Here is a 27,366-nt window from a genome sequence, read left to right as displayed (position 1 = left end):
AGAGTTAAATGGCTTGTATCCTACTGTTAGATCTGACAGCTGCACACAGTCCCCAAAGAGAGATTATTTTTGACAAACAGAATGGAGCAACTGAAGGAAACCTGGCTATCTGCCTCAGGCATGTTGTGCTGTTTTTTACACGCAGATTGCATCTTTCCAAGCTAAAAACTCATAACTAACATGCATCTCCGCAAACATCAGCAGTGGCACAATTGAAAACCTCCTTTATCACATGACAAAGTGCATTTTCAGGTTGTAACATGCCCTGATATTTGATTTAATCTCCTTTTTTTTGACCATCTGTTTATTCATTTTTGGTTACACACGGTGCAAGTTAATGTTGATCAAGACTCATATTCCAGATGGGAAACTGAGGGGGGTTAATGTGCCCGTGTTATGTCTAGAGCTTTCTGTTTTTGTGCAGAGGTATGAGCTCTCCTTGCTATTTGTGTTCTGTCTGATACTTTCTACCGGTCAAACTCATACTGTACATCTGTTGCCAACTAGGTGGGATGTTGCTGGGGTGATGTTGTCATAGAAACAATAAAAAAAAAAAAGAAGAAAAATAAGATAGACAGTGAACAGCAGTGTAAAATTCGTTTCCATACTTGCTCAAGAAATGGAGCAGGTCAGCTCGTGCAAGCAAATGAGAGGAGGATTTTAGGACACAAAAATGTGAGATGTCAGTATGAAAACAGCTGTGAGTTGATACGAATTACAAGCAATGCAAGTAAAAAAAAAAAAAAATGGTAATGTTCTCACAAAAGAAGTGATCAGAGCAACTGGTATAAATGCTTCCTCGTTATGATATAAAATAAGGGAAAGAAAGCACAACAGTGGAAAAGAAAAAGTGTAAATTGTCTCTCTAGACATACACAGGGTGGTAAATATCTTGGCATGTTTTACACTGTTTAAACTCTGTTACACTTTTAAACTCGACTGAAGAAACAGGAAGTTATTAGATTGGAATCATTGTGTCAACTGAAAGGAATTTCATTAGGCTTAAAACATGGAAATAAAACTAGGTCATATGTAAAATCAGCTCTCAAAATCAGCTTCTTTCCATTCCTATTATGGCATGCCACATTTTAAATAATGCAAACAGCACTTCCCTGTGGATTTACAGTGTAAAAAAAAAATCTGTACTACTATTTCTAGCGAACATTCAACTGAGAAAACATCTGCAGGACGGAAAATGACATTGCTTAGGTAGGGATGGCGAACATTAGCAGTTGAGTATTGCATATTATCTAGATGAGCAGAGGTGATTTGACATTCCAAATGACTTGGTTTTGTCTGGCAGAGAGTGTGGCAAGACACAGCAAGTCCACTGTGCAGAGCAGATACATCTAAAATGCATTCTGGCTAGTGCTGCCAAACATTAAGTATTTTCACATTCATAAAAGAACCATTGTGTGAGCTAATTTCTGTGGGTAAGTACGTCTGTAAACTTTCAAAAGGGGTCACTTTAGGCTCTGAGAACTGACTGGCTGGTTGGCTGGCAAACCAAAACGCAAATAAGGAGGGTAACTGCAAAGCAAAAAGAGAGTTGAACTCAGCTGCACTCAAACTCAAGTATTCCTAGCATGAACATGGTAGCTGTTTAGGGGATACAGTGAATACATAAACACTTTTCAAACCATTTCAAAGATGATCATGTTTTCTCAAAGATGAAAAATGGTGGTGCTAAAATTCATGTGATATTAAAATGATTATGCGATGAACTGATCAGTAATACTTTAATTATATATGCATACTTTTTACAAATGCAAACAATAAAGTAGAACAAATAAACACTTCTGAGAGCACAGTGAATACTGCTATTCATATGAAAGAAGATTCATATCATCTTAACGGCAACATGTCCAGATTTAGCAATAATGATGCTGGAGCCATCATCATGAACACCTTCATCATAGCAGACAAAACATATGTACTGTATGTGCAGATTATAGCAGAAATGTTGTTATAAATCTGTACTGCTAGTCGAAATTAATAACTCACTGAAACTACTCATTGAGAGGAACATGCATTGATGATAAAATTGGAATTGGAAGTGCTTTGGGGCTGTTAATGGAATAGCACACACTCTTTGACGTATAGTGTAATTAAAATAGGTATCCTGAGAAATCGGACCGCTCTCTGTGACAAACTCATGGCTCTGTAAATATTAAAACAGACTGGCTGTTAGACATCAATGTGTAACTAACCAAAGGACTCAGTTTGAATATTTGCTTACGTACATCAGGTTTGCTGATATGTCATTAGTGGGTAGGATTTTGGAAATAAGTGGCAGTCAAATTTAGAAGCTAAGGCTGGTGGAAGTTAACAAAACAGATCATATCACTTACAGTGCCTTTAACTTGGGGAATGTAAGTGGTGGCAAAAAATAGCCCTGGACTCTGGGTAGAGCATTTGAGGAACTATCATTTCTTCTTGTCTTAAAAGAAAGCAGCGCTTACAACACCACAAAGTGCTCTTAATTTCTGTAGTGCATAAAATGTTGACTGAAAGAGCTTAATTTCAGCAGGTCTTCAATGGAATACTAATCTGTTTAACACATAAACATTAATTGGAAACCAAATGGATAGTGGTTTGTCTAATACATTGAAAGCTTAAGCTCCATTTGTCAAGAGTTCATAGGTACTACTTTAATCCCATGGGCATTAATGTACGTGAGCAAGACTTTGGCTCTTTTCTCAATCACATCAATGAGTTTTTCAATGCCTTGACGGCCACCATGACTGTCCCAGTACTGCTGGTCGAGAAACAGCGATTGCAGGAGCTTTTCCCTGAGACGCTGAGACCTCAACACTGACACAGACTGTTCTGGTAGCCTGAAAAGGAAAAGTATTGAAGGAATATAGTAATGCACTCAATAATTATTCAAACAAACTAAGTTCGGAGGAAATAAACACTTTTTTATTATTTATGTTACTGCACAAGTGAGCTTGCGTTCCCAGAGGTATCACATTAGCAGCATTGCCAGCAGAATCCCTTAGCTCAGACAGCACATGTCAGATTGTTGGTGTATGTATTTGCTGATGTTTTCAGTGCTGTTGTGGAGGTGGAGGCTTACTGAAAGACCAACCTTGTGGCCTCACAGAAATTAATTCTTAGTAGCAGTCTTAGCTGCAGCAATTAAAAACCACCTCAGATTCTCTGGTAAGAGCGAGAAAAGAGGACATCCCAAATTATTATTTATTTAAACCATTATAATTAAAAATAAAACGGTGGTGACTTGTAGTTTAATCAAACAAACTGTAAGGATTTATTTCTTTGAGTTTGTAATTTTGAATTTTCGGTTAACTATATCTTTGCAACTCACAAGACATTTTAATTAAAAAGCAATACTAGTATGTGTGAACGTTTTTTTTTTTTTTTTTAAAGAACATTTGCATAGTATCTCGGCAAAAATAATTTTTCATTTTTGACACTTACAATATTATTATGAGATACAAATGAAAGATCAAGTGGTTATGTTTGAACATGTAATAGGTCTGCTAATTTTACTCACTCTTTGATTCCCTCTAGTAGCCTGAAGTTCAGATTCCCCTCGTCTCTGTCAAAGTAGCCCTTGTTGTTGAAGAAAACAAGGTGGTGTGGGTCATGTTTACGGTGGATTATGTGTGTCAGCTCTATGCCATCCTTGTCTCTACATTCTTCATGGTGACCAAGCTCAATACAGGTGTCCTCTGGGCGAGGCTTGAATCCACAGCAGTTTTTATCTAGACGCTCATAAATCTGAGAAGAAACACAATATTTTTACTTTAAAGTGATTTAAATTTTTCCATTCTTTTTGGAGTGTTACAAGCTCTTGGTGCAAGAAGAAGATCTGTAAAGTTGCAACAGACCAAAGTCTCATATCCAAAAAGATATTCTTTATTAAAGTTAAGACTCTGCTACGCCCCCCTAAAACGGCTCATTCAAACACGCCCCACATGTCTACATCACTATGTGGAAATATTTGCTTAATGATGCCCAAATGTTCACACAAAGAAAGAAGGCGTGGTTTCAGTAACTGCAGTTAGTGTTGAAGTAGTCATGTCAGGGAGATGCTGTGTGTATTCAGGCGAAAGCAGAAGCACTTTATTTGGCCTTCCGAAAGTAGATGCATCTTTAAGGTTACTTACAACAGAACAGCAACACATTTTATGTACGACCGTTTTGTGAAGCTAGGAGAGGAAGTAAAACTGACTTTGCTATGACTATGTTGCCCTACTGAATCACCTACTGTAAGTATGTTTTGTTGTTAGTTTAAGTATTTGCTATTGAATGTTCAAATGCAGAGTTTTTTGTGTCGTGTGTGTGTGTGTGTCCACTCGAACGTGTGAGTGTGTGTGTGAGAGAGAGAGAGAGAGAGAGAGAGATAGAGATACAGAGAAAAATTTACAGTTTCTTCAGCAATGTAGAAAGATGATAGTGGAGTACCTGCAGGAGGAAATCAAAGACTACAAGCTTGCTCCATTCATGGTGGTGGATGCTGGTGCAGCTCCACTCTGGTTTAGGTATGACGCCCCCATGCCAGCACTTGTGTTTGAGAGAGGTTTGGTAAGAGCCCCAGTTCAATCTCTCAGAGGGTTGGTCTTCTACTGGGCTTAAAGAAGGATCCCACAAAACCACTGGACAAAGCTGACCATCTGAAACAAGATGAAAATGAATACATTCACCAAGTCAGCATCAGTCATGCTTTTTCAATAGCTCATGAAAGCTTTTGATGACACTGAAATGGCTCCCCATTACAGAAAATACTTATAGTAATATATCTATGAAACATAAATGATGCTTTGCTCAGACCTTTTTTTAGAAGTTACTTCACTTTTCTTAGATATAAATTACTTTAAATCAAAACATGATTTTAATACCAATTGGTGTTTATTGATATTTTAAGATATTGATTTTTTTTTTGTCTAAAGCAATGAAACATTTTAACTGTGATGCATGCATCCAAAAATAATATATTCTTCACTAACCTAATCCAATGTTAAATTAAATGTTGCTGCAAAAATTATTAAAAAAATTAAAATAGCTACATTTAAAATGGGGTAGAAACAATTTTCACTCAAAACATGTTTAGCAAATTTCACAAATAATTGCAAAGAACTGGCAAGTAACACTGACTTCAAGTTTATGAAGTTAAACGCCGGAAACAGTATTTTCTTATGTTTTATGTAATAGGGTTTTTTTTTTTTTTTTTTTTTTTTTTTTTTTTTTTTAACAGTGTACACTACCTCCAAGAGAGCGGAATCGTCTGCTGACAGCTGGCAAAGTTCTGTTCAGTCCCAAAATCCTGTCCAGATGAAAGGCAAACACCTCACTCATGTCCAAGGGTCGCTTAACAATACCGCAACATTTACGACACTCATCAATATCGTCCGTGCCATTTGTCGCACTTTTAAACAAAATGAAAGAAGAAAAACCCCGAGGTGCCACTTCACCGATTTGCGTAATTTTACTATCGGCTAGAAAGCGCATGGCAGTGATATCGTCATTGCTGAACCATGGAGGAGCTCTTTCACTGTATATCCTTATGGATGAATAACCAATGTCACTGTCATCAAGCTCAGAATATCCCAGTCGTTGGTTAACAATGTTTTTGTGTCTCGTGTCCTTCAATTTGCCCTGCGTACCACCCTGCTGTGTCACTTTAACTTTCTTTCTCCGGAGTTTGGGTCGCACTGTGCCCCTGATGATGGCCGGTTTGTGTCGCTTAGATTTGAGCGTAATATACACCACATTAGACCTAGTCGGGCTCACAGATTCATTCACCTCCCCATCAGCGGGGTCTAGGTCGGTTTTACTCTGCGCATAAACGCTATTTCCAGTCCACAGATCAAGACGTTTGTCCTTGCGTGTAGACGCGCGACTGACATGAACGGTGAAAAACAAATAAACAAAACACACAACAGCAACAATCAAATACTTCCTAACGGCAGAATATTTCCAACAGACTTTCAAAAACGACACGGACAAATAAATCAAAGTGTCCCCGACATTTCCAGGACGCGTCGAATGCGTATCCATTGGTACGAGTGTCTGCGCATGATTAAGTCGATGTTCTGTTATCCACGTTGGAACTGTTTTCGTGTTGATGGCACACAGGAGCTCCAGATGATCCGCTCAGCGTTACCGCTCCAGCATTAATGAGGCAACTGTCCCGATGCCGGATCAGCTGAGATAACAGTCCCAGAATGGCGCTTATTTTCGCCTCATCTACAGTGCAAGCGCGAGAGACTTAAACGCGATAATAATCACATTTTCCACTTAATATGTATTTTTGTTTATTTCTTAGCTTGCCCTGAAAAAATAAATAAATAAGTGGTGGCAATATATATATATATATATATATATATATATATATATATATATATATATATATATATATATATATATATATATATATATATATATATATGTGAGGTGAGAGCTTTTCAAGTTCCACTCTTGCTGGAAAGCAAGTTTCAGAAGGGTTTTTGACACTTTTCAGCTGGTCTCACTGGGAGCATTTGTCTAAACCATCTGAGCACTAGCTTGGCCCCGCTGGGAGACCCTTTTAATTCAGACTATCTCAGGCTGGTTATTTTACTATTTCTTTTTTACAACAGTTGCTGATAAATTACAAAAACAGGAACACTCGGGTCTGTCAGGAAGACCTTAAATGAATTACAATAGCATATTCCACCAGGAAGAAGTTGCCTGTGCACAGTTCTGCCTGTAAACAATGCTGCTTTGACATGTTCTGTACTTTAATTTATTGGTGTGAATATGTGAAGCAATAAGATGTAATAATGATAGGCTCCAGTAAAGAGAACAAGACACATGCACAAAAGCATTACAAACTATGTAGTCATTTAAGTACATCGGGAATGTATTATTTAAACCTGTAGAGCTTTAGACTGTACTCTTGACTATATACACTTTTAACTGCTTGTCCAGTCTTTGTCAGTCTGTCATGACAAATCACTTCTCAGAAAAGATGGGGACCCTCATGAAAAGCCTCAGACTCAGTTAAATAAATACAACAAATACACAAACATAAAACTCTATGTATTGCCTAGTCAGAAAGGGATAACAGTTGAATTCAAATACACGTGAGCTTACACAACACCTTGAATTAATTTTGATAGCAGTTAAAATGCTAGAGCAAGAAACATGCTACTGAGCAGCTGCAAATGCATTACGGAAGTGATAAGACTGTTCAGTGACTGCAAAGTTTGGCAGGAACATTGTTTTAAAACTTGATCCACCATTGCCTCCTTGTGGTAACATAATGTACAGAATCGGATCTTTGTATATGCAGTTAACAGGGAGCCTGCCAGGAAAACACAAGATGCCAAAGCAAACAGAAGCAAGTGCCTGGGGGGAAAAAAAAATAGTTTGTTAGGACAGCAGTTGATTCTAATTTATTTCTTTTTTATTACAAGCAATTAATCAGTAGCAAAACAATCCCAATAGTTCCAATACATTATACAAAATGTTCTCTCAACACATAAATACTGTTCAATTGGAAAAGGTGTCAAGCTAGAGTAGGTCATGTCAAAATGCCCTCCGTAACACTGAATGAATACAAATAGCTTTATGTTACCTACTTTGACCTCTTTTAATACCACACTTACCCACAGAGGAGTTACTAAACCAAAACCCCTGAAAGCAAAATAGAACACACTATCATTACATACAATTTGCCATGCAAGATGAAAGCAATGTAGAAAGATACTTACTTAAGATACTTTTATGATACTTACAGCATTAATTATAGGGAATGTGATCACTGCACTTAGGTAGTAATTTGCCATAAGCCGGGCATATGTGGCTAATCCCCACATCAGGCCACTCAAAAAACCTGCACGGAAGATCTTACATGAGGAACACACTATTTAGCAGAAAGGTAATAGAATGTCTGGGGGAATGTTTTGTATTGCACATTCATAGTGGTCAGTGGTTAAATGTACACTTTATACATGTAACTCAACATAGTAACAACTGTGGTGAAATTACAAAGCAACATTTCACTTTCATTTAAAGATAAGATAAAGATGATGCAATGGAAAGCAAAATTAATTACCAAGTAAGATGGATTTTGGATAAATCCAAGGCCTGTTCTTCATGACTGCACAGTAAGTAAGAAAATACACTGTGCTCATGAGGAAAATACCACTGTAATTGGCAAAGCAGTAATCAATTACTGTAATGAACGGCAAAAACACAACTGCATGTCATTAGTATTGAAACTTTTTAATTATGCGTACACACATATCATTCTGACTGGATCCAGTGAACATTCTAGAATTGGTTGTGGCATGGACTTTAATATATAAAATGGGCACTAAAGAAAAAAATATAAAGGCCACCTTAAAATATGACCAAGATACTGCCGCTGTAAAAATAAATATTCCATAGATTTGATCTTTATTGTCCAGAGATTTCACAATAATATAATCTAAAGCTGAAGACCATAGATGTCAATTCTAAAATGTAATATAAAAATAACTTAAACATGCATGGGGGCAGAGGGGGGTTGTATCACAAACAAGTGCAAGAATATGTATATTACCACAGAAGCCATCAAATTTGGATTTTCCAGTGCAGTGTTGATGAACCAGAAGTATAACTGCAAAAAAATAAATAAAAATAAAAGCATTCTTTTGCTTTTTGAGGAAATTGTATCCACCCATTCACTAGGGTTTTGTCCTTTATTTATTCAGCCTCTAAAGACAGACGTGTAAATGCATGTGCACAAAAAAATCTCAGTAAAGACAAAATACACAAAACAATATTCTGCATAATTTCCAAAAACCATTTATTGTGGAAAAGCCTTAACAATCTTACCCTTTCAGCAATCAAAAAAAGACATGGATGTATACGTTTCTGAAAAATCACTTTTCACAAAGAAGAATATGATGGCACTGAAACAAAGACATGATTGTGTTACATAGATTCTGATCCGAAGGGTTCGCTCTTAAAATAAATAAAAGCTAAGGGATGTTTTTATTACCATATCCCATAAAATCAGATGGAACTGTGGATTCAATACAATGTGACTTTAGGTCTTAGGAGGAGATTTATCCTGCCTCATGCAGTATATTGCATTTTCAATTTCAGAGAAACTTTTAGCCGAGTAAGATGGCAGCTCTTTGATCTCAAAAGGATCTCTTTGAGGTGTAACTCCTAAGTGAACTAGAAATATTTTCAGGATGGAAATACTGTCTAAAGCAGTGTGCCTGCAGCATTTCCTTTCCACTGGTGTGGGTTTCAGCCCTCCTTTTGAGGACTCTATCACCTTCTTAATTGAATGAACACATTACTTTGTAAAATTTCAGCCTTCATTAACCAAAGAAACATTCTCTTAATGGTCTACCTCCAAATACTATGGACACAACTAATCCATGACCATATCGCATTATCTGCTCTCTCAATACCTTAGCAGACAAAGGCCAGCTCCTCAATAATTGAATATCGGCTTGGATACTTCGTCTGGATGCAGACCAAACCAGCCAAACCTTGAAAAGAATGAATTAAGAGGATAATTCACCTCTGCCTTGAATAAAAAAAACAATGTTTAACACTTTACAATAAGGTCCCAATATCATAAACCACCAAAGAGCAATACATAATATGAATCTTTGTTAATGTAAGCTAACAAAAATGCAAATGTCCAGGTACAATAACAAAAAATACTCCTTCAAACGTACAACTTAATTTTTGAAACTTTGTCCATGTTTAGCATGGGAATCCAACTCTTTAACAGTGTAAAAAACTCAGTATGCAAAAGAAGTTAACTAATGATGACAAATGAAACTTCAATCTAAAGTGTTATAAAGAAAGATTGTAATAAAGTGCATTAAACCAATGCAGCACAATACATCCAAGAAAAATACATTTCAAATAAACATTCAGATCACAGAAGTTGTTACTTAATATTAAAGATGAGCCAAGGCACAAATCATTTTAAAAACTAAACTCAAGTCAAAATGATCTGTTATCTGACAAACTGCTTTACAGTGCATTACATATTTAGCAATGGCTTAAGCTGCATCAAGCAAACGTGCTTAATATTTTCCAGATGTTCATGTCAGCAACTAGCCTGGGCCAGCACGGAAATCCATGTTCCAAAGTTTTCCATCAGAAAATTCAATTCATCCCTACTTTAAGCCCTATCTGTCAAAAATCAGCCAGGGTTACATTAAGCTTGCCCATCCAATTAGCAATCCACAGGATTCCCAAAACAAAATTCCAAGTCCAAGGCCAATAAACTTCTCAACTGGGACAGCTGTTATATTTCCTGAGAGCCAAATCTGTTATAAACAACATCTGTATATATTAAACACGTTTATTTACTCACATGCTTTACCAGTGACAAACCAGCTGAACAGTAAATCCACTGAAAAACACATTCCTGTAAAGACATAAGATTTTGAGACATAGCTGTTCAAATGTTAGCCGGTATCAATTGTTTTAAGAAGAACGAAATAACTTCCATACAACAGCACTTGAAATCACACAGGCTACAAAGCCATAAGGGGTGTATGTACTATTGGCTTCTTTAGAGGACAAGGGCTCTAGGTATAAAACAAAACTGAAGGTTGACCACATACTTGTTGCATTTATGCTTAAAAAAAAAAAAAAAAAAAAAAAAAAAAAACTGTTTGCAGTGGAGCAACTGTTGACTTTCCAAGTACAGCAATTGCAAAGCCCACACACCCAGAGGTGTAACAGTATCATAATGTCAGCTAACAATACAGTAGATTAATCAAAACATTTAACTTTGCCTTTAATCTACATTCAGATGATCATTTGCTACAGCATATTACAACACAAAGCATCAAGTCCTTCTTCTTCCCCTTCACTCAGGTTATAAGCAATTTGTTATTGTAAAAGTGGTTTGATGTAAACCAGTTGTCATTAATTGGCCTCACTGTCCCGCATTACTAACCAATCAGTCACCAGTCATTAGTTTTTGTTGTAATTATTATTATTATTTTCATATATATATATAAAGAGTGGATGGTGAGTTGGTGAGCTGCCAAACTCTCTTTTTGTGTTTCAGAGGAGAAAGTCATCCCGGTTTGTAACTGAGGGTATAAATGAGTATAAAAATTATTATTTTTTTTCTTTAAGGTGAACGTTGTTTCCAAACAGCTCCACTAGATGGAGATCACGTTCCAACTTATTTCGATTCCACCACCCTTGCATAGAAGGAGGATGGTTAGCCAATCACATGATGTTTGGCCAACATCCAAAATTATGAATATGCAAAGCAGAAGAGAAGAACCAACCACACTGCTTAATCATTGAGTCTTTAATCTAAAATGTTATTTTTATAAGTTGAACTAAAGCAAATTGAAATTAGAAGCACACTTAAGTACTAGAATAAATTAGTAGGCAGTGAAAGATTCTTGACATGAATAAACTTGAATAAATCCATGACACTAGATTTATCATGTTAGGCTAGACATAAATGTAGACTTGAAATTAAAATACAACTTAAAAATAAGCCTGAGAGTAAGGCCTGAGAATAACCACATATTTCTTTCAAATATTTCTACTCCATTATTTAAAATCACTTTTAAAATTACAGATTAATATTTGTATTACTTTTTTATTGTGCTTTCAAAGGATCAAGTAATAGTTTACTAGTATTAGCACCTTCTCTGAATACACTGGATAATGTCACCAAGATTCACCCAGATGAGGATAATGTCACCAAAATTTACCCAGATGCTCAACTGGACAGAGTCTGTCTGGTGGGCTGTGGCGTGTCGCAGGATATGGGGCAGCAGTGAATACCGGCAAAGTGTGTGTGATGTCTGATTTGCACTGGAATATAAAGAAATAAGTAAAATAAAAATAACATCACACCAGCATGTTGAATGTGTTATATATTTTTGCCATCGTCTTCCAAAGGTAGAATCTGGCTTGACATGTGTGGTGTTTGGTTTGGGAGCTCTTGGACTGACTGATGCAAGGCTGCCAGTGCTTCCAGGATCATCTCAGTTGACATCAACCCAGACAAGTCTTAGATTTCCAATATTTTTGGAGCAACTGAGTTTGTGAACCCTTAAAGCTGCGGTTTGGGTAACTTTTGACGCTCTAGCGGTTAATAAACAGAACTGCTTGCGTCTTGCGGAAGAACATCGTAGCCGGAACTACTTCTCTCTGTTTATGTCTATGAAGAATAACAAAGGTACTGGGTTACTCCGCTGCGGTACCCCCGAAGTAATCTAAAATAGTCAGAATATAAACACTTATTATAGGTGCACCCTAGTGATTCTGGACAAGCTAAAAACACGGTTTGGAAAATGGATTCATGATGCACTACTACATTTTTCTACATTTTGAACACAAACAAAGTTACGGACTGCAGCTCTGATTGGTTGTTTCTTACCGGGAGCGGATTAATTTCTGCAAATGGCAATAGGACCACTGGGAGGAGCCAGAGGAGCTTGATTTTTTTTCACAGATTATCTGTCTCATATTCTACTGTCAGGACATAATGACAGGTTTAACAAATATGTAAAAAATATATTTTTACAAAAGTTACCTACTGCAGCTTTAAGACTACAGTAAACCTATTCAGGAGGTGCTGAGGGAGCAGCCTAATGGTGGCATTGACTTCTCTGTTGAGTGTGTGGGGAATTTGGAAGTAATGGTAATTTAGTGTGGAAAAGCAAATGTCTTGAATCTTGTATCTAGCAATACTTTAGGGTCAGAGAAGTCTATTTCAAATTGGGAAAGCCAGTCAAGTTACCACATAGTAACAGATAAACATTACTAATCAACATTTATATGTAAATGAATGAACTGATATAATGACCAATCAAAGAAATCTTTCAATCAGAGGGCTGCTGTGAAAGCATGTATTCCTGCAGGGGGAGTCTGTGTGATATTGGGCTGGAACCAGATGGGAGAATTTACTCTGGTCGCTGAGGATATTCTGATAGGAAAATCTCTGTAAGGGTCCTATTTTAGTTGTAAGGCATACCTGAAATACACACACATATATATATATATATATATATATATATATATATATATATATATATATATATATATATATATATATATATATATATATATCTTATGATATTCTAATGTATATTATGCAGCTGCAGTACCAGATGAATTTGTGGCACACAGACTGACTCTAGATCAGGTTAACCAGGCCTTCGATCTTATGATCAATGAAAAATGGTCAGTTCTATTAATCTACTAATAATCTTGCATTCTGCCAAGAACACAACAAAGCATTGATATCACTGTATGCCTGACATTTTTTCAGTATTTCAGTATTCTGGTATGGTCATAAACCACACACATTAGTCAAGAGAAGAAATCCTTTGTTATGGTGTCTAATAATTATTAGAAGCGATATAAAAATGTGAATATATGTAACAGTAATGTTTATACACATTGTCATCAGTCATCAGTTCAATTTTATAAAAAAAGTGCGATTTTGGTGGAATACAGAGCACGCACACGTATGCACACACACACACACACACATCTTGTTACGCCACAGCAGTTTCGTATTCAGTATAGTTTCATATGTACTGTACAACGTTATGCTTCCTAAAAATGCTTATATTCTAAAGGAATATTTATTGGGGCAAAATATATCTGTTTCATACAATAAAGCTTCATCTGATTTGGTTGTGTCATCTATCTTTAACCATTAGATGGCCAGCTTGTACTACAAAACCTTCTTCATTTCCTTTGTGTGCTGCATTGAGACAGAGCAAACCACCAACACGGTCAAAACACTATCACTGTCCTGTGAAACCACTATCCACTAGTTTCCATCTACAAGAATATTATTATCTGAGCCTTCATTGTATTCTAGTGGGTCATGAGAAGTCTTTAGAAAAAAAAATGTCATAGGGAGATGGATGGGTGCATGCCAGTGCCACATGGGGCTACATGCAGCTGATTGTGGGTTTTATTTTGACCTTGGTAATATTATATATTGATTTAATATAGTATGCTCTTGAGGATAAGAATAGCAGTTGTGGCCTGTCAGAGCCAGAGACGAAAGGCTGGCTGGGGAATGCCTCTCCATGATGAACTGGGATGGCTGTCCAGGAACTTGCTTTATTGTAGTTCCATTCAGATCAAATGAATACTCTTGGCAGAGCCCCCTCCCCCTTTTCCATCTTTACATGAAATGGAAAATAAAGCAAAGTCTCCCTCACATTTACTCTGCCCCTGCCATATTGTGCAATCAATCAGAGATTCAAAACTGTGAGATTTTGTTGTTCTTTTCATTGAAACTGAGAAAGACTGCTGAAGAATGGAGACATCAAAAGATAAAAGACAAGTAGCAACAGGTGCATGCATGTTCACTGAGCTCATTTGTAGATACAGGGAATTTTGTAGTGGACAAATTTACCACTATAGGTAATATATGATTTTAGAAAGATCTTGCTCTTTTTCTCATTCATTACACTTAAGGTTTTCTCAAAATAAAATAAAATACACAGTGGTTTATAATTAGTTATGTGGGCAATTCAGACTTTCGTTTACAGGTAGTTGGCAGTAGAGGCACTAAAAGTAACAAACATACATTTATTTTATAAGTCGTGGGTAGCGTTATGAAATTCTGCAAAGTTACATTTATCCTGACATCTTGATATTTCAGCAATAAAGCAATTGAAGTGATGTCTGATTCTACAATGACAAACTCTTTCGAATTAGTTAAATAAATTACCCAGTAGACACAAATTGCTTTAAAACATCTCTAAAAGTTGAACGGTTAAATTGTATGACCTAGGGCTGTTATTCAGTGCATGCCATTGTTACACATTGTAGTCTACAAAGTGTATCTAAAATATTAGTAATGCATTTTTTATGCCATTTACATGAAGAATACATTTACAATAAGATTTTTACAAACAAAATATGAAGTACTTAGAAAAATGTATTTAACCTAAATACATTTTGTATCTGTTTTAATCATGTGGCGCGATTATATAGCCTAGTTTGTCAAAGCAAATAAATTATATTTTGTTTATATTTTATATAAATTAAACTCTTACAATTTAACTATCTAAAAATGATCCCATGCCAATTTAAATAAAAGTCTATCATAAGGATGTGACCTTTGTTTAGGCTGTCCTATGTGTTTTTCATCAACGTGATTGACAAGAGTCAAATAAAGCATTGAAATATCAGATTCTAATGAAGAATAACGATTTGTCTTGTGTGCTTACCATGACAGATATGAGACATATTCCACTCACATGAGCTTGGTCCAGGCAAATATCAGACATTTACCCTGCCAAATGTGTAGTCAGTGCCGTGCATCATTCCTACAGACATGACAGCCTCATAAGGAAAATAGACAAACAACAGAAATGCCAGCATAGGTAAATATTGCTGCGCAAATATAGCCTGGAAGAGAAAAAATGTCAAAGGGGCTGAGTTGCCTTCCTCAATATTTAGATGGGGATCAAAAGATTTCTCCCTAAATTATTATATTTAATTTGTGTGAGGGTGTTCAAATGTGTGTGTGGGTGCACCAGTATGTATGTCTGAATGTGTGACACTGCTTGGTGGCGGTGCAGAAATTCCTGGTGCCAAATAATTTTGGTCACAAACCAAATCTTCCAGTGGTCATAAGATCCAATTTTTCTTTTTTTAAGTTCGCATGCTTTAGCCGATACATTATCTCTATAATTTCAACTAGTAGCCTCGAGGATGAAGAACCTTCCTCTACAAAATTGTCAGTAGTGTACAGCAGACTCTTTCATTTTAACCAAACTGTAATTTCTACCCAGATGGCCTAGGTGCTGAAAAAATATATGACAAACTGGTCAGACCTTGTAGGATCTGGGCCATAATCTAAAAAAGAGTGTTACTGTGAACTACATTATGCCAACTAAGAGACAAATCGCATGATTCATTTGATCTGAATATAGAAAAATGCAATTGTAATGTCTTTGAAATGTAATGTATTTATGTCAGTTTACTTAGCAATTGCAGTGATTTATATGCACAGGTAAAGCAAGATTTGTCAATACAGACTTTGCCAGTTGGTATTCCTCTCATGTGGAAATTGAACAAATAAAATGTCATTGTCTATATGAATAATGAGTCAGGATTCATTATATGACTGTCTACTTGTCTAATGACTAATGTTCATTTGAAGTTGGGCATTAAATTCAGTATTCTTTGGCATTACTTTGAGAGGTGTGCTTCTTTTACACCTCCTACTCAAAGCTCAAAGGGTTTGGCAGAGAACATGAACAAACACAACCTCTGGATTGTCTTAATTGATAGTACACTCAAGCTTCCGTGGCAATGATAAGGTTAAAACAAGTACCTGAGACAGAGATAGAGACAGCACACACACAGAGAGAGAGAGAGAGAGAGAGAGAGAGAGAGAGAGACAGCTCAGAGAAAAAATCAGTGGCCTAGCTCAGAATGAACACAAAGCCCAAACTGCCATGGAAGAATGCATCCCTAAGTCGGGGAAAGACCACCCTGGTAGAGGCCCTGTTTTAGCAGTAAATCCGGGCCATTAGTGTTAATGCCAGCCAATGCCTCAGACATCCCCAGCCTAAAGCTCAACACAGCAAACCCAGATCCAGTGACATAGTCCTGGCTGCTTTAGCAAGGGAAACCCCTTATCAGATGTGCCTGGAAGGGTTAGGAGAGGTCAGCAATACTGAAGTTACACACCTGCACTGCATTGGATCTCCTCGTTTGAAGCTGGTTGACACTGGATTAGCAAAGCCTGTTGGGAATTTTAAAGGAAGTAAATTATAATTATTGCCTAGTGAAATGACTGTGTACATATCTACTTCATTAAGTAAAATGATCATTTAATTCCAGAAGGATTATAGTGTATATGACAAAAGCAGTGTTTGGGAAACTGTTTAGACACTATGATGGTAACACATTACAATAAGCGTAAATTTGTTCATTTAAGCTTATTAAAATGATTTCTGAAGGATCATCTTACACTGAAAACTGGAGTAATGGCTGCTGAAAATTCAACTTTGACATCATATTTAAAATCTATATATATATATTTTTTTTTTTTGAAAAGTAGTGCAAATAAATTCAAACATTTCAAGTTTATCATTTAATATATCATGAACAAAGTTTGCTATTCAAAAACATAGTAATGAACAGAATTATTTCCTAATAGCTAAGGAGACTTAAAATGCAGTGCAAAAAGTAAACGTTTTTTTTTTTGAACCACCTTATTTACATTCATTGTCTGAACAACCATTCAGAATATAGCATGAGAAGTGAAACTTTTTTGAAAACCGTTGTCAGCCTTCTGAAAATACTATTATGAAACTCTCCAGTTTTATCAAGTTACTCCCCAACACTGAAAAAAAAAAAAAAAAAATTGAGACAATTTTAAGGTTTGTTTGTTATGACGGTTTGCTAATACTCATGTACAGAATTTGACGTCATGTTGCGTAATAGCAGTGAAGTGACACAAAAAAACACCCACACACACCACCAAAATGGATGGTTAGCATGTGTCTGAGGAGCAACTACGCAATTGCAGTGTTAAGAAACACTGTAAGTCTTCTAACTGGGAGGACGGGCCTCAGCACCCAGTGATTCTGTACGTTTTGACTAAAACAAAATGTAAATACTTAGATAACTATGTTTGTTGCAACACCACTCTCTGTCTACCTCCCACACAACAGAGATAGAGACGACACAAGAGACATTTAGAATATACGCTGTCTGTTACTTTCAGCTAAGCCTGGCCTTAGGTTCAATTGCACACTGGCTTAAATCTTACACCATATGCTGCTTTGAGATTTCCAATAGATTTGTCATTTTATCTTTTGATCTACACATCCACTGCATGAAGATCTACCACCCTTCCACCATTTTATTGTAGTTAACAGCAGCAGATGTGACATAAGATAATGGTTTTTAATGGAAGGTCAACTCATGTTTGAATGAAGGTGCACAGTGTTACTTTGGCTAAACCCTAAGAAGAGCATTAATTGAATATGAACATTTGCTTATGGGGGAGGAATGTGTGTTTGAAACTCATACTGGAAGTTCGTTCGGAGGCTCAATCTATTTAGCAAATATCGAAGGTTTCCCCCCTCAGGTGGTTGGAAACCTTTCCTGCACGTGCTTGCTTACACTTTAAAATCCCTAAGAGCAACTCTGCCACAAAACACACAACCGTGAAATGTCACCATGGTCCCCAAACACAAATTCAAAATATAAAAACGTCAAACAAGCAGGGTGCGAGGCATGTTTAAGTTCAGAGAGTGGGCCTGTAAGTCCCCTCGGCTGATTATCAGTGCACACAGAGCTTATCTCACGAGGGGACTAATAACTATGAAAGTATGACATAAAAGAAGGAAAAACAACCTCATGTTTAATTGATAATATTTGAGGTTAAGGTAACTGAGGTGGCCCTAGTATGCACAGCATCATTAATGAGACACTAAAGGGAGACCTCCTCGGATGGCTGCTAATAAAGAAACCATAGCTAATCTTTTAAACAAATATTCATACTCAACTAATGAAGGCTACCTGCTGTCACATCATACATTATGTATATTTATCCACATCGCTTTTGACTTTCGTTGTGCTCTTGAGTTGGGTTTATATCCAAACACATCTCTTTCTCTTTCTTTCATGGGTAACTTTAATTAGCAGGGGTCTCAGATAGCGCCTCTCATGAGATGGGCTAAATTCTGAAAACAAACAGAGCCACATTGGCTTTCCGTTCTGTGTCTTTTCATCTCCTCCTGGCTGGCCTGGGCAGCCAGTAGCACAGAGCAGAAGGTGGCCACACATGGTGTAAGTAAACACTCATAATTGCATTAGATCCCCCCTTGTGAATATGTAATTCCTCCTCAATACCAAAGTGCTAGGGGACAGATCCTTCAGGTTTTTTTTTTTTCTAGTACAAATACCTTCTTCTCGCATGAGAACTTTGCCATGAAATTTGCAAAGAAAATCATAAAAATAAATGGCCAGTTCAGCTGGGGTGTGGATCGTTTTAGCATTTAAAAGAGTGTTTAAAGGGATAGTTCACCTGAAAATGACGATTCTGTCATCATTCACAAACACTCATTTTGTTCCAAAACTGTATGAATTTTACAAAACACAAAAAAATATATATGTATTATATATGTATTTTTATTTATATATTTTTTCTAATAAAAAAATTATAATGAATCAGACCTAAAATAAAGAAAATCTAGGCTCTATGCAAAGCCAGATGCAGTTTTGTGAGTAAGATCTGAGAAACGATAAGTCAACACCAATCCAATGCTAAGAGGCCTCATCACAACAGAACACTGATGAGGCTATGAAAACCATGGGCTGTATTGTTTGTGCGAGGGTGGTTTAATTTGTGAGATGCTTAGGTTTGTGTCAGAAAGGATAAACACGCCCCATATCCTCTCTGTGATAGGAGCTTTATTGGGTACTCTAGAGCTCAAGCCGAGCTTATGTATGTGCCATTAGGAAAAGCTCAAAACCAGCATCCATGACACTAAAAACATGAATTTCCCTTGATTTGGAGACCCCTACGTACGTCTTTTAGCCTCTTTGTTCAAACTGATAAGAAGCATTATCAACATAAACTAGATTCAGGTATTTTCAAAACAGAGTTGATTCTCTAGTAACAAGCTACTTTTTTAACGAATAGCTGCTTAGTGTGACCAAATATTACCATGAAATGTAAAATTCATAGTATCATGATCAATCAATGAATAGAGTGCTTTGAGGTGCCTTTCCCTTGTTGGAGATGTGTGATTGAGTGCCTCACCCATCCTGTGTGGAGCTCAGGAGGATTTGTGTTTTAATCCAGCCTCGTTGGCCTTCAGGGTATCTCCCACCCAGCAGTTCCCGCACATCTGCCCCAACAGGCTCAGAGCTCACCTGGCGAGACCCGGCCTCAAAAACATGCAAGAGGCCTTATGTCAATCAATAAGATCTTGGATGAGGTCAGAGTTGCATGTCTGGGAAGGTGGTTTTCACAAGCTGATGTGTGGTTATGATTGCTGTGAATGTTTACCTTGAGGCCTGTTGAGTCGGCAGAGGCTGAGACCTGTGCCAAAGTGTTCCTCTGTGTTGGTTGGAAACTGTACATCCGTTACTGTGGCAACACTGAACAGCCTCGTTGGAACGTAGCATTAAGTTGACTGTGTGTGGGCAGCCAGCGGTGAGCATGTCAAGGCTTACATAATGAAAGCTCCTCAAGCATCACAGCCTTGGCTCACAGCCTTAAAGCCACCCACAGAGAGGTCTGCTTAATTGCTGTTGCACTGGGCGTTAATTATCTGAGTCACTGGTAAAAAAAAATAATATAAAAAAATAAAACTCTAACAGAGATGTTTAAACATATTGCAACTGATTACTGAAGTGGCCTAGGATTATAATCCTTTGAATAAGAATGAGAGGAGAAAAAAAGCCTGATATATATATATATATATATATATATATATTAGAAATTAATATTATTATTCAGTAATGACATTAAAATGATCAAATTTATATTACAAATAAATGCTGTTCTTTTGAGCTTTCTATTAATCAAAGATTTTTAAAAAGAAAATAAAAGAAAAAAGTCATGCTCACAAAAATAATAACAACTATCTTCAACTTTGATAATAATAAAAATAATAATAAATGTTTCTTGAGCAGCACATCACACACACACACACAAACACACACATGTGTGTGTGTGTGTGTGTGATGTGCTGCTGTGCATATATATATATATATATATATATATATATATATATATATATATATATATATATATATATATATATATATATATATATATATATATACACACACAAGCTGTTTTTATTGTATTTTGATTTGATTAAACTTTATTGTCCTCAAGGGCAATTCTTTGTGTAGACAGCAGTATACACATACATATAACGACATATAACAACACAGACACACAAATTGCAATAAATAATTTAAAAACCTAATTGCATCAGGGATATATGAATTTCTATATCTATTTGATTTACACAAGGGGAGTTTAAATCTCCGTCCTGAAGGAAGTAGTTGAAGATCAACACACAATGGATGAGTGACATCGGAAAGGATTAACTGGCCCTTCCTAGTCGTCCTATGCTCATAAATTTGTGTGATAGTCCTTAATTCGATCCCCACTATCTTACTGCACATTATAACTATGCTTGACAACTTCCTCCTATTCTTAACATTAAGATTACCATACCAACAAACAATAGAAAAGCTTAAAACTGCTTCAATAAAACAAGTATAAAACATTTTCATGAAAGAAACATCCATGTTGAAAGATCGAAGTTTCCTTTGAAAATACCTCTAATAATATCAGTGTTTGCCTCAAATTGTAATTTATCATCAAGTACAGTCCCTAAATATTTGTACTGGGTAACCACTTCTACCTGGTGTCCCTTTATGACAGAAGACAACACAGGTACAGAGCTCTTCTTACGGAAATCAATGAACAGCTCTTTTGTTTTCGAAGCATTAATATTTAAAAATGAAGCATCACACCATTGGATAAAATGATCTGTCACTGGACCAGAATCTGATTCAAACTCAGAAAGAAGAGACACAATCACAGAGTCATCCGCAAATTTAACCATGTGTCTCCCATTAAAAATACTACAACAATCTTCAGTATATAAAGAAAACAAGAGAGGGGACAAAACGCAACCCTGTGGGGTACCTGTGGAAGACAATAATACATTCGACAACACTCCATTGACACGTACTCTTTGGGATCTATTGGTTAAAAAATCCACCAACCAACGCACAATGTTTAAATCTAAATGAAAATTATCTCTCAATTTCTTTGCCAAGATAAAAGTCAATGAATAGCAGCCGTACATGATTCTTTTTTCCTTCGAAATGTCTTAAAATCATATTCAGTAGGGTACAAGTGGCGTCATCAACTCCTCTACCAGATCTATATGCAAACTGCATAGGGTCAAGTGTTGACTCTGTTGAGGCTAAAATCTCCTTCCTTATTATTTTTTCAAAAGATTTCATAATCAAAGAGGTTAATGCAACAGGTCTATAATATTTAAGAGAAGGAGAATTATTTTTTTTTTCGCAATTGGCACCACAATGGCATCTTTCCATAGACGAGGGACTTTAGAAAGTTTTAATGATTCATTAAAAATAAATGAATAAATCCCTGAAAGCTGCTCTGCACAATTCCTCAACAGCCTACCACCAATATGATCAGGGCCTGGACTTTTCCCAACCTTAACCTGACCAAAACAACTACGTACATCAGCCTTATTAATTTTAAATTTAACAGTAGTATTCTGAGTCACTGAATTCCCACAATAATCAGATAAATCTTTTGAAAAATCATGATTATCAAAACGTGTGTAAAAAGAGTTAAAATCATCAGCTAATTCATAATCAGATTTAGATTATAGACTTTATTCCATCCCAGGCTACATGAGACTTCCCATTTGTAAACATAGTTTCTATCTTTTCCTTATACCGTAATTTTGCTAATTTCACCTCATTTCTAACTAGTTTGTTAGCCTCTTTGTACTGAATACTATCACCTTGTTTAAAATAAATATTCCTTTGATTTATCGAGTTTTTGACATGTTTAGTGATCCAAGGCTTATTGTTCGGAAAAACTATACAAGGTTTCTTTTGAATTACCAAATCTTCACAAAATACAATATAATTAGTCACAGTTTTTTGGTCAGAATTGTATTAATTATTATTATTATATAAATACATAACAGCCTCATATCACATATCACAATCTGCATAAACATAATGCATAAATCTAAGTTCAAATGTTACGTAGATGTCTTATAGCATCTTCGTGCACATTGTAAAAAAAAAATTACACTTGAATGCAGTAAAGTTTTTTGTGTATATTCCTCATCGGAAACTACAGGTGAAATATAATTAAGTGATATATGACGTACATATGATCTAGAATTTAAAGATCTTAAAAACCATCCTAAATGAAACATTTCCTATCGTCTAGTACTGTATATGATATGTGTTTTCTGTTTCTTTACACCACAAGGGGGAGCTTATGTGCAGAAAATCAAACAAGCAGCCTTTAGAAAGACCATTCCCATGGAATAATGATGAAATGCTCCCTGTGGGATTGAAAGGAAGAGAAATGAAAGACAAACAATTAGAGAATTAGAGCACTTCAAAATATATGTTACACTATAGTGGTGGACATATACAAGAAGCGAGTGCATTTGAGCACTGTGAAGGATTCATTCAATTTTCATTCAATTTTCAATCAATTTTCCAGAGCTAATATATATTCTTATGGGCATATGTGTCCGTGTGTGTAAAAACTGAAATATGGTGGGTCATTATTTTAACCCGATTCAGTTCCAACCTTTGACAGGATAATAATGTCAGCCAAACTACACAGATGGAGTGTAGCACACAAACAATGGGGAAAGTAAATGTCAAACTCAAATGTGTGAGAAATCAGACTGGTTGACTTTTACAGTAGTATCACAACTGCCTGTTCTCCCCGTCTGCATGTATAACCCGAGTTCAGCGTTCGGTGGAGGAGTGTCAAAGAGGTCATTTATCATGTTTGAACAGTCCAGTATTAATGCTTTGAAATTCTGCCACAGCACAGTGAGTTACAGGCTCTGTGAATTATATCTTTATGCTAGAAGTAAAGATATGCTTAAAAATCTTTATCCTGGAAAAAATATTATAAACTTTTATGACACTGAGCCATGGGTTCAGTGAAACCACAATAAATCTCTCATCATTCTGAACCAAAAAACAGCACCATGCCTTCACCAGATGACTCCATCAGGGTTATTTGTGCATACAGACGAATCCCTGGGTAATACACACAAGCCCTAAAAGCTGGAAATCGAAGGTTTCTATTCATTCTTTTTCTGTTTTAGATTTTGTGTTTCCTTTTTTTCACCTGTAGAGGAAGTAAAGGACCAAAGATTCCCTTTCAGGCCAGAAAAGTCCTTTGTTGCTGGAATCAATATGCACACTATGAGTAAAATATATTTTCAAAGGACTGCAGCTGTAAATAATCACACTGAATTTACTGACTGGTTTCTAATAAAATCTCTGGATTATTAAAACTGTGATTTAAAGCATGTCAGACTGACAATTTAATCAAAATGCTGCTGTTTCTTAAATTCAATGTCTCACCAGTCACAATTTATGAAACAATGCAGACAACATTAGACTGTTGACAGACTATGTCCTGTTTAACCAACAAAAGAATTAAAATGTCCTTTATCCTGTGCTACTCTCAGTCGATGATGGAAGGCTGGCAGATTGACTTCAGCATGAAAAATGCTGTAAAGAGACAAGTCTCAGGTTTATGTGGTGAACCATTTAATTAGGAAGAGATGTATGAATCAAAGAAGGGAGGTGTCTTGTATCTTTCTTGTCCATTTTAGGTTAAGAATGAGAGGTCATTTTAAAGAGCATGAAGAAGTCAGATTGTGACGATGGAGGAACATGACCTTTCTGTCACACACTCATGAACTCCCCCATGCTTTAGTCTGACGAAAAGGTTAACAAATCTTCCTTTGATGCTGGGTGAGTAAGGACACATACCACAGATGTTTGAACACATAGAATGTTGATGCATATTATAACTGACATGCAATACGAATTGATGCATACTGATCATATCCAACAATGCAATGTGACTTGGGACTCCTGTGTTGTCAGTTTGTTAACGTGATGGCCCTTTAGATGTGCACTTAGAACATCACCTCATTGAAGAAAAACCCAGGGCTTTAGCTCTGGTAACAGTTCCCCTCTGCCAGATTACAATGCTCGGATTCCAGATCCAAGGTTTATCTTTTGCAAATAACTGTGAAATTGCTTGGCACAAAGTCCTTTCCCTCAATAAGCTTTAAATAAGATGTCAAGTGTGGCTTCAGTTGGTGGCTAGCTAGCTGGTTGGCAGGGCCAGCTGAATTTGAACAAGGATTCCACCGAGGTCTGCAGGCTAGAGACTTTAAACACTCTCAAAATGGATTAGCCCGGACCCTCGGACCCACTAATGCATTCTGGCCACAAACCTTTTCAACTCTGCCTCACAATGGATCTAAGACGGTGGAGCAGTTATATCGGTTTAGGTGGAATCTGAACAATATTTTCACTTGCATTTTAAAAAAAGCACAGCTTTGTTTTGGTGCTCATACCTGTTTAGGGCTAGCTGGGAGCTGTGCTTCTGGCAGGTTGGAATCTCAACAGGCTGCTTTCCAGAAAAACTAAAGGTTCGAATAACAGTTACATAACCACATGTCTAGTATTAACAGGAAACGTCTCAGGCTGTTACATTTCATTCATAAATTTAAAACCCCAAATAAATAATCATAATATAATATTAAGTCTGTCACATTTTAGAATGAGACATTTTTAATTAACCATTTTTTTATTTATTTAACAATACAGTATATATATATATATATTTTATATACATATTTTACAAATGTTTTTAATGTTTATACTAATTTATTTGTCATGTTAATTTAGTTATTTCACACATTTAACAATACATGCACAATTTTGCATAATCCAAATTTGCAAATATTAACATTTATGAGAAATATAATATCAATGAAATATCAATTTATATATTATTTATGAAGTTCTGAGTGGAAGGACTCTGAGATTAGAATGAGATCTCAGGGTAGCAAAGCAAACTATTTTCAAACGCACTGAAGCATCTTAAATTCTTTTCCTTTTTTTGTTGTTGTTGCAAAAATGTTAATATTGTACATATTTTCAAAAGCCAATTTTGAAATTCCAATGAAATGTAGCCACATTCACTCATTCATATTCAGTTTCTCTCTCACACATACTCTATCCTAAACAAAATAGCTCAGAGGATGATCAGTGATCCTGGTAAGCCACATTCATTCACTCCTAAACGAGTCTTCCTTCCTAGCAAAGGAATCAGAGAAAACCTTTAAGTCACCAACTAATTCTTGTTTCAGTTGTCTGAAAAAAAAAAAAAAAAACTCTCCTGCATTACAACTACTTAATACCAGACGGGATCATGCTCAGTCTTTTTGCACAGAAACCAGACCTGAGCTTTTGCTCTCATTTTGTTCTGCCCATTCTCTGCCTCTTTAACTCTTTTCTGCACCAGCCAGAAGCAAACCTTTCGCATACGCGACCCACCCACCTCCTCAAGTCAAGTTACCACACGCACTCGAAGAAAGGAGATGTGGAAAATTACATTTCCTTGAACCCCCCCCCCCCCCCCCCCCCCCGCCCTGCATATATACAAACACACAGACTGCCACACATGACCCCCAAACTCTAATCCAATCAGTGAGGCCTTAGCTGTCTAATAAAGTATTGCTCTCATGGTGGAACTTTATCCCTGCAGCTGTGCCGGCCCATTCTCTGGCCAGACCAGGCTCTCCCTCTTTCCTCTGATCACACATTTCAATATGAATGGAGCCAATAAGGGGGTGGATTAGGGGCTGGTTACTCCGTAAATCTCGGGCTGGCTTTGATGCCCCTGCCGGGTTTGGCCGCCCAGGCCCCCAGTCAAACGGGCAGCCGGCTCTGCCACCTGGCTCAGCCTGGTCGTTCTGTTTGCTCATATGTGCTGATTAAACATGGCATGGCTTGTGTGGCTGCACCGGGCACCAGATGGCGCCATGGTAGCTTTGCCCGAATGAGCAGGTGGAGGCGAGGGCAGGCAGTGCTGGCTGACACTGGCACACATGGTGCAGGCACAGACCTCTGCCAACCTAAGGATGGCAGGGGAGAAAAGCAAACATTCCTTTCCCATAGTAAACTACTGTTCATGCACATACACATTAACAGGGGTGTCTTTACTCCCCCGTTCCCACAACATCTGATTCCTAACTCCTTCCATCTCTTATGGCTCTGTGCTCTTTGTTTGTGACAGAGCTATTGCTGATTAATATTTGTTTTACCTCATTTGGGACGGAGCAGGACCCAGCTGATCCTGAGGGACGTCCTAATCCCCACAAGATCCGTGCCAACAGGGGGTCAAGATGTCTTTAATGAGGCAGGGAGGGCAAATAAGTTTTAGATCTTAAAAGTGGAGAGTAAACGAGAAAGTAAAGTTAAGCTAACTTGCAGAGAATTTTCCCACAAATATTTAGGATTTGAAAATGAAACTTCAAGAGTTTTGGTTCTCGGATTCTATTCTTTCTGTCTTAATATTATTTTCACGCTCACTGAGGCAAGTGAAGAATGGAACAAAGGAATTACTGTAGGTCGGGAGGGGATATTAAATTTGACAAATGTTCTCTCTCGCTCTCTCTCACACAAACACACACATATTGTGGCATTTTAAACTGAGATGGATATGACAGGTGTAGGTTGGGAATACATGGGAAAAAAACAAAGGTTGTGCTGTGTAATATCTCAGAG

At 36.8% G+C, this 27,366-nt stretch overlaps 2 protein-coding genes and 1 pseudogene across 2 annotated transcripts; 1 reads left to right on the top strand and 2 right to left on the bottom strand.

Annotated features, from left to right (window-relative positions):
• Window positions 1-1,722: 1,722 nt before the first annotated feature.
• Window positions 1,723-6,188, bottom strand: LOC128027782 (Golgi-associated kinase 1B). Its single transcript, XM_052615650.1, has 4 exons — window positions 5,232-6,188; window positions 4,432-4,640; window positions 3,518-3,744; window positions 1,723-2,837 (listed from the first exon to the last, which is right to left on the bottom strand). Exons 1-4 carry the CDS (start codon window positions 6,022-6,024, stop codon window positions 2,630-2,632), a joined length of 1,437 nt encoding a protein of 478 aa, XP_052471610.1. The 5' UTR covers window positions 6,025-6,188; the 3' UTR covers window positions 1,723-2,629.
• Window positions 6,189-6,735: 547 nt separating this feature from the next.
• On the bottom strand, window positions 6,736-8,566 carry LOC128027074 (transmembrane protein 144-like). Its single transcript, XM_052614388.1, is given in 5 exon segments — window positions 6,736-7,352; window positions 7,581-7,644; window positions 7,747-7,843; window positions 8,066-8,351; window positions 8,555-8,566. Coding segments are annotated over 5 exon segments (681 nt in total). The 3' UTR covers window positions 6,736-7,130.
• A 2,157-nt stretch (window positions 8,567-10,723) lies between these two features.
• LOC128027073 (alcohol dehydrogenase 1-like) lies at window positions 10,724-26,201 on the top strand (annotated as a pseudogene).
• The last annotated feature ends 1,165 nt before the right edge of the window (window positions 26,202-27,366 follow it).

The sequence above is a fragment of the Carassius gibelio genome, chromosome A14 (assembly GCF_023724105.1).
Source record: "Carassius gibelio isolate Cgi1373 ecotype wild population from Czech Republic chromosome A14, carGib1.2-hapl.c, whole genome shotgun sequence".
NCBI lineage: Eukaryota > Metazoa > Chordata > Actinopteri > Cypriniformes > Cyprinidae > Carassius > Carassius gibelio.
This window is presented reverse-complemented; position numbering and strand designations above follow the sequence as displayed.

Excerpts from the sequence above, each read along its gene's own strand:
- LOC128027782 (XM_052615650.1), bottom strand. The coding sequence starts at position 6,024 with ATGGATACGCATTCGACGCGTCCTGGAAATGTCGGGGACACTTTGATT. Across the intron at positions 3,745-4,431 it reads TCTTTGATTTCCTCCTGCAG|ATTTATGAGCGTCTAGATAA; the intron begins GTACTCCACTAT and ends GTTTCTTCTCAG. Across the intron at positions 2,838-3,517 it reads CTACTAGAGGGAATCAAAGA|GCTACCAGAACAGTCTGTGT; the intron begins GTGAGTAAAATT and ends TTTCCTTTTCAG.